Raw genomic sequence first — 8,698 nt, 5'->3', positions numbered from 1 at the left:
ATTTCTGAGTTTGATGCCTTCTCCTGCTCCTCCGTCTTTCTGTAACTTGACATGTTTTAACCCAAACAAAGCAGACTACTGATGGACGATCCCAGCAGTTCTTTCACCTGGCTCAGCAGGTTTTCTGGAGGAAACCGTGGAAGCTTTCCCAGGTGATGCTTCCTGATTGTTCTCTATTTTGACTTGAAACTTTCTTACAATCTTCCCTAAGGAATGCCGCTGGTATTTTGCTGTTTAAGTAATATTTAAGTGAGTTTTTGAAAAGTGGTTTCATTCTGAGTTGTTAAAGGATTTGACCTGGAACCTGCACCTGTCCTGTTGTTGCCTTCCCGTCCTAAATTTCCATTTGCATGATTTTTTTGTTTCTACCAAAAACTGGATGACTAAAGTCTGGTGTTTTGTAGACAAATTTATTCTTTAAACAGAGGTTTTGTTGAGACCATAGACTTCATAATTCCTTGTATTTCGTAGTTTCTGTTTTAGATATTTTCCAGTTCCAGTGTTAAATGTTCATTAGAATTTAAAGTTTGAGAATGAAGAGGATTCTTCCCTTCGGTCCTCCTCTCAGCAGCTTATTTCTTCCCAGTTGGGTTTTTAAAGTTTGATCTTTGAGAAAATGTTCTTGCATTATTATGCCATACCCACTGTACTAGCTGAAATCCCTCCATCCATCCTGGTTTCCTTCCATTCCTGGGAATTACAGAACCATTTTGATTTCTTTACAGGGACGTTCTCACAATCAGTTAAAATAAAAATGAATAAAACCAGAAAATACTTGCAGTTTCTTTGAATGTGGAGATTTGACATGAAGATTCCTTTGAGATGACAGAAAAAGAGACAATATTAAACATTGGGGAAAATGTTATCCCCAATGTTTACAATTGTCCAGGATGTTTAGCGTTGTCCCTAATTCTTGGTTATGTACTCAATTTTTTTTTTCTGTCCTACAGATTGCTTGTTTTTAAAGACCTGTTTGAAATAAATGAAATATTTGTTAGTTTGAGTAACCTAGCAGCACTTGCAGAGTAATGCTGCTATAATTGTGTGCTGGAAGTGAGCTAAGGTGGAATAATTTGTCGGGTTGTAAATATTCAGTTTGAAGCGGATCAAAGATAATTCAGTGGAACTGTTAATTAATGGAAATGCTCATTGTTTCTCGTCTCATCCTCAATGAAGAAAAGCCACAGATTCATTACTTGGTGTGCTAAATAGAGCATGTTGACTCTATTTAGCATTATGTGAGACGTTATGTGAGATATTGAAGCTGCTTAATAGGGGTGTAGTATTACCGTATATTAAGTATTTCCTATCATTTCAGTGGCCTGCTCTGTTCAGTGGCTGCGCTGCATTTGATAACAGACATGCAACGATTAATGCGCTAAAAAGTTTGATCTGTATTTGCAGTGTTTAATTTCAATAAAAACTTGTTTCCCCTGTCTGATACTGTTTTATTCTTACAAACGTCTCTGTATTTAAAATATTTTCTAAGAGGATTAGCGTATACAACTGCGATAACTTTTCATTTTTAAACTGATAGAATAATCTGAAGGAAGTGATATGTTTGTAGTTTTGACGTGTAAATTGTTCCAGTGATATGCTGAGGATAACTCGTAAGCTTCGGTCTCATCGCTCAAAAATGTTATCCAATGATGATATTTAACATTAACACAACGCGCTTTAGTTTTCTGTTTCTACGTGACGGTAGAAGGTTTAGACGGCTAGCACCGACAGATAGACATCTATCAGTGCTACGGTAGGAAAATCTGATGAGGTAGCACAGACAGTCAGAACACCGCCTCAGTTTACCTGTCAGTGATCACGTGGTTTGAGCTAATCAGCTGACTGCCGGGGGAGGAGGAAGAGGAAAAAGAGAAGATGGAAGGGAACAGAGACGAAGCCGAGAAATGTATCAACATCGCCACGAAAGCCCTGGAAGCAGGAGACAAAGATAAAGCCTTGAAGTTTCTCAACAAAGCGGAGAAACTGTACCCGACCGACAGAGCTAAAGGTGAGGCCAGGTTAGCCGGGGAGGAGGCTAGCTTAGCTCCTTCCGCCGTGTAAATCTACCTGCCGTTAGCATGTAGCTAATGTTCTCTATCGCCATTCGCGGTGAGAACTCCCTCTGGATGGACTATAATTACCAAACATCCGTTTGGGTTCATTTACTGATAGAAAGTTACTTTTATGATTCTGGTCAATTTGGTAACAAAGATTCCAGTTAGCCAGTAGCTGAGCTTTTGGCCTAACCTAGCATAGCTAGTGCTCAATTTAAAGGGAAACAGTCATTTTAAACTGTTAAGTTTCAATTCACTTTCCATCTTTAATATCTGTCATGCAGAAGAGGATTAGGTCACTGAAAACGGAGATTCTGACTGTAATCTCAGACAGAAATCTCAAAACTGACTTTTTTCTTGTTGGTTCTGACTTGATGGAGGAAACATTTTTACCTCTCTATTCTTTATTGGGGACTTTTTCCCCTCTTGAATTAACTGACTTTTCCCATATTCATTTTGACTTTTCTATTAATTTTTACTTTATATTTAATTTCCCTTTGGGATCAGTAAAACATATTTTTTAATGGATTTGTATTTGCATAAATTTACTTTTTTCACTTGATTTTTTTTTTCAACTTTAAAAAAAAAAACGGACATTTTTTAATTAGTTTGGACTTTTTTCCTATTAATCCCGATTTTTCTTTCCTGTTGACACTGATTTTTTTTCGCTGCCTAAATTGTGAATTTCCCCCTGATTGTTTTGACTTTTTTCCTTATTAATTCAGATTTATATTCTCAGAATTGAGAGAAAAAAGTTTTGTTTTTCCTGTGGCTCTAATCCTCTTCAGCTCTGGTTAGTTTCACAGCAATAACCTAATTATTTTTTATTTACCAATCAATCCATCAGGTCAGAGGCTAAAGTCTGTTGGCTTATTAAAATGGGTTTAGATCTAATTTCACTTTCAGATACATTGGGGTCATAGTGCAGAACCAGCAGGTTTGGTAGCATGCTAGTGGTTAGCTTTAGCCAGGAAGGAGGGCAATCCTTTAATTGAATGATTGGTCCACTGAGCTTTGGTAATTGGGACACATGGCAGGAAAGTCGGCAGGCTACCGCAGGTAAACACAGACTAACACGTCCAGGTGGATCAAATGTCTGCATGACAACATGCTACACTAATAATCTGTTACTGTAACATGTTGCTATGCTGTCGTTTATCTTGCATAGACAGACTGGAAGATTTTACAGGTTTAGATGAGAGAAGAACAAAAAGAAAGTTTGAATGTTTCCGTTTCCAGGAGGAATTAAAGAAAAAAAACAAAGTATTGTAATGCATCCATCCATCCATTTTGTTGCATTGCCCCAAACTTGACAATTTGCTTCACTTTATTTTATTTACCAGTTCCTCTTTATTGTAATAAAACATTCCAGTAAAACAGAAACTGATCTTATTAATTAAAAACTTGAAGATTTTGCTGTTTCTGCAACTCGGTGGATTAAAAAGTATTTACACCCTTCCTGTTCTCCTGTTTTATCTTATTTTTGCATATGTTTAAATGAAAGTGTTTATTATTAAAGGAGAAAAAACCCAACCTGTTCCTGTGTGAAAAAGTTATGTCCAGTTTTAACTCTTCCATTAAATCTGTATCAACATTTGATCATTTTGAAGCTCTGCGCCTCACTGGATGCTTCGTTTCATTTTATTTCACCCGTATTCTTCCCGTTTCTGGTTTTCTCCAGCTCTGTTGGACTCGTTAACGAGGAATGGGAGCTCGGCGGGTAACGGCGCATTTCGCCGGCGGCCCAAAGATCACTCGGAAACGTCGCAGGCAGGAGGACAGAGTCAGGAACCGGCAGGAGGCGACTCCAAAAGCTTCACAGAAGAGCAGGTGGAGGGGGTCCGCAGGTGAGACGGGAGGATCAGCGCAGAAACGCTTTTAATATGAACCTTGAACCCCGCCTGTGTGGTGTGAGTGTGTGTAGCTGTTGCCATGGGAACCAGTTTATCTTTGACTCTTCCCATGAGGCGGCGCTGAGAGACGCTAACGGTGGAAACCAGATAACTGAAATGAACATTAAAATAACAGTGATGGATGGATTACACCATGTTTCATTATATAATCCAACATTTGTTCTGTAAAGTTCCACTGGAAGATTTAATAAATCTGTTTTAAGAAGAAAAAACAAAAAGGTGCGTAAGCTGCTGAAGCATCTTCTGATTCAGCTTCAGGATCCATCATTTACCCGGATCCTGATTTTATAAAACTCAAACGCTCTGTCTGGAAAAAAGCGTCTCCAAATTAATGAGATTATCCACAGACTTCTGGTGGAAACATAGAACGGCCGATCCTGAACTTTAACTTTCTCCTGAGTCTTCAACATCAACAAGATGAGTCAAGATTATTTAGAGGACAACTTAATATGAAAATAAAGTCAATATAATACAAGGATAGAGTTAAGATAGTCCAAATAATCTAAAAATAAACTCCAAATCTTACAAATATGTAAATATAGACTTAAAATATGAAAATAAAGTCAAAATAATATGAAACCAGCCATTACAATAAAGTCATATCACGAGAATAAATTTGTAGCAATGCCAGGATAATGTAATAATGTAAGAATAAAGTCATACGGCAAAGTCAGAATAATACAAAAATAGTCATTATGTGAACAAAGTCGTAATAAAGCCAGAGTAAAGACACTGTTGGTGTAGCTTGTTGTTTTTCTGTTTCTTATCTGTGTTTGACGACCACCAGCTGTTCTCTGCTGCAGCACATGAACCTGTTTTCAGAAAATAACCAATCAAGGCAGAGAAACACGCGAGTTCTGCAGATGATCACAGAGGTTTAAACGTTTGGATCTTTCTCTCCATGTTTCTGTCCTGCAGAATAAAGCGTTGTAAGGATTATTACGAAGTTCTGGGTGTGAACAAAGAAGCCGGAGACGACGACCTGAAGAAGGCGTACAGGAAGCTCGCTCTCAAGTTCCACCCAGACAAAAACCACGCGCCAGGAGCAACGGAGGCCTTTAAAAGTAACTCGCTCCAGACGCGCTGGAGAAACTGTTTCATTTGTTTCCTACATGCAGATCAGCTTTTGTCTACTTTAATACACATTGTTATAACGCTTCGTTGGAAAATTGGAGCAAAATTATGCATTTTTAATTTAACGTTTCACTGATAAATGGATTCATAATAAAATTGTAAAGTGAAATTTAAATGATATAGATTTATAAACACATTTTACTTGTTTATTTTTTTTTTAATTTCTGTCATGACTTGGAAGCAATAAAAACCCAAAATTTTGATTCTGAGAAAACTGCAATGTTACATCAGGCCAATAAAACGTTACTTTTAACATAGAAATGTTAAAGGGACAACTGTTGAGCTTTAGCCATATGGAAAGTTAAGTGGAAGGATAAACTGAACACCTGATCTTCATTTCACAACTGATAGAAGAATAAATCTGTTCTTTTTTCTTCCTGGTGACCAGGTAGTGTCACAACCTCTAACCTGCTGGATATACACTGCTTTCCTCCCTTCAGAGATTGGGAATGCGTATGCGGTTCTGAGTAATCCGGCAAAGCGGCGGCAGTACGACGTGACGGGCGGGGAGGAGCCCAGCAGCCCGAGCCAATCCCACGGCGGCGGCTTCGACTTCCACCGCGGCTTTGAAGCCGACGTCACGCCTGAAGACCTCTTCAACATGTTCTTCGGCGGCGGCTTCCCGTCCTGTAAGAGAATAGTCCATGAACGCACCGTTGGTCTCATCGTTGCTACGGAAACACAATTCACCAACATTAACCTCTTAATGCCTGAATTTATATCCAGTTTTACAAAAACAATCTAATACTTGTTTTTTTTATTGGACATTAATTTGAACATTGCACCCACCATTAAATTTAATTTGGGTTTGATGCTAATTAGATCCACTGGGCGTTTAAGGAATGAAACGGTCTTTTCAATCTGAGTGTGTTGATTATTTCACTGATGCTGCTTTTGTTCAAACAAGACTTTGAAACTGAGTGAAAATTTAAGCAACCGTTGTTTGTTTTTAATAATTACAGTGTTTCTAATACAGATAAATACCACCAAGTGTTCCCTTTACTGAACCATCCTATAAGCTTTTATCCCCTGTTCCACTATAAAAAGTGTATGATGATAATTCATCAACATTTATCTATTATTTCTTATCCTCTACAGTAATCTTTTGATTCCAAGTTGCATAGTCAAAAATAAATGTGGTAATTACAAAGTAAACGTTTTTTTTAAGTTATATTTGATAAATGACTTTAATAGCACCCCAGGATAACACAATAACACATAATTCTGCCTGTTTAACATTAGATGTTGCATCGGCCCAGATTTCCATATCGGTGCATCCCTGATTGCCAATCTAGGAACAAATCTTTTGTTTCCCTCATGATTTCTGTCAGGATGGTTGTTAGATATTTTATGCTAACATAGAGAGCTGCTGTTGTCTGGACAACATGGCGGCCGGTTTCTGACCCCAGCTGTGATGTTCTGTCTGCAGCCAGCGCCCACACGTTCACCAACGGCAGGACGAGCTACAGCCATCACAATGACTTCCGCCAGGAGAGGACCGAGGAGCGAGGAGATGTATGCCGACTCATTTCAGATTGGTTTCTGTCTCAGGATCGCCTCCATCTTACAGACGTCGTCTGTTTCTCTGCAGGGCGGCTTCTCGATGTTCATCCAGCTGATGCCCATTGTGGTTCTGATTTTAGTGTCGATTCTGAGCCAGATGATGGTTTCCCCTCCGCCGTACAGCCTCTACTCCAGACCGTACGTCTACACACAACTCTGTTTCTAATCTAACTTTTAAAATGTCACGGAAAAGAAGATGGGAATGTTTCTGTCTACTGGGAGCGAACCAGTTAGGCTAAAACGTGTAATTTCATCAGATGCTACGCATGGCTGTAATAAACAGAAACTAAGCTGGTACAGAAGCTGGAGCGGGCCATATGGACTTAGTTTCATTACGATATTTTGTGCCACTATTGAGATAATGATAAATAAGAACTGAAACACAAATACTCCGTCATGAAAACTAATTTTGCTGGACAATAAATTGTCCCAGAATTTCTGTGATAAACAATATTGTTGTTTATTTCAATTCGACACAAAGTTGAGTTGAAATAATCATTCTGTATATTTTTTATTTCAAATATTTTGTTTGAAATTATGAAATAATTTATTTTGTATGTTCCAGTAAAATATAATTTTCTGTGTAACAAATACACAAAATACAATTATTTTGCATATTTCTAAAATAAATAAAACTTATTTTGAAAATTAAATTTTACAAAATATAATTTTGAGAAATTATAGAAATTATAGTACATTTAAATATAGAAATTATATTATTTTTATTATTACTAGTAGTTTCATTGTTTTTATAAAAACTGAAGGAATTTGATACAATGTGAAACCTTTAAAATTGTTTTAAGTAAATGTTAGATTTGTCTACATCATCTTTTCCTATTGTCAGTTGCATAATTTTAACAAAATCTCCAAACCGCTTCAATAGAAAAATTGGTTTCTGAATTAAAAATAGTTTCTGAATTCAATCGTGACCCTAAAAGTGATAATCGACTCACTTGACTCCGACAGATTTGCATCTCTATTGTCTGGTAAAAAAAATATGCTTTGTGCAAACATCTAAACATATCGTAGTGTTTTAATTAATGGAGTTTTATAAGTTAAACTAAATATTTTTGTGTTGTCCTCCATCTTGTTCCAGGTCGACGGGTCAGACCGTGAAGAGGCAGACGGACAACCTGCGTGTCGATTACTACGTCACCCGGGATTTCAAATCGGAGTTTAAAGGCTCGGCTCTGCAGCAAATAGAGAAAAACGTAGAAGACGACTATGTGACGAACGTCAGGAACACCTGCTGGAAGGAGAGACAGACGAGTCAGTAACCGGCACTTTGTCCTCCAACGTCTCCTTTGTTCTCGCCATCTTAACGCTGTTTTCTCGTGCAGAAACGGACCTGCTTTACGCGGCGAAGGTCTACAGAGACGACCGCATGCGGAAGAAGGCGGAGCTTATGACGATGGAGAACTGCAAGGAGCTGGACAGACTAAACAACCTGTTCCGAGGCGGATGAGATTGTAGAAAATGTGAATATATGAATAGATGTATACGTTTGTTTTTTTTTAAAACAGAGAGGCTTTACGATAGGAGCAAAAGATTATTAAATTATTTAAGGTTAAAAGCGTCTTATTCTTTGCGAACGGCTCTTCCTCCTCATTCCAGCCTGATCCCAGGAATCGCCTTGTTGCATCGTAACGAACCGGTCTGCACACTGACCGATACTCCAGACTGATTTTTATTGAGCCAGAAGAACCCGGACGTCTGGTTGTAGATTTAACGGTGAGATTTCTGCGTCGTTTTTGAGACGATCTTCACTGACATCCATATCGTGAAGGAGCAGCAGAATCTGGATGTTTTTTTTTTTTTTTTTTTGTCGAGAAAATTTGAGTTGTTTGATTTTCTTCTGCAAAATTGAATTCAGGTTGAAAGTGGGAATTGGCACACAACACCTTCATCCATTAATGGTTGTACACTTTCATTTCTGAATGTTTAAAAGTTTTGGCACTTAAGTAACTCTAGAAGAAACTAATTTTCTCTTCAGTGCTGGCCTGATGATTTAAATAAAGTCAAACTGGTACTGTA

General features: G+C 38.0%; 1 protein-coding gene across 1 annotated transcript; it reads left to right on the top strand.

Moving 5' to 3' along the window:
* The first annotated feature begins 1,820 nt into the window (after nt 1-1,820).
* On the top strand, nt 1,821-8,698 carry dnajb14 (DnaJ heat shock protein family (Hsp40) member B14). Its single transcript, XM_007560625.2, has 8 exons — nt 1,821-2,008; nt 3,736-3,901; nt 4,886-5,031; nt 5,542-5,730; nt 6,531-6,616; nt 6,693-6,802; nt 7,761-7,933; nt 8,005-8,698. Exons 1-8 carry the CDS (start codon nt 1,876-1,878, stop codon nt 8,127-8,129), a joined length of 1,128 nt encoding a protein of 375 aa, XP_007560687.1. The 5' UTR covers nt 1,821-1,875; the 3' UTR covers nt 8,130-8,698.

The sequence above is a fragment of the Poecilia formosa genome, unplaced genomic scaffold (genome assembly GCF_000485575.1).
Source record: "Poecilia formosa unplaced genomic scaffold, Poecilia_formosa-5.1.2 Scaffold117, whole genome shotgun sequence".
NCBI lineage: Eukaryota > Metazoa > Chordata > Actinopteri > Cyprinodontiformes > Poeciliidae > Poecilia > Poecilia formosa.
The sequence above is the reverse complement of the archived record's forward strand: the minus strand, read 5'-3'. Positions and strand labels throughout refer to the sequence as shown.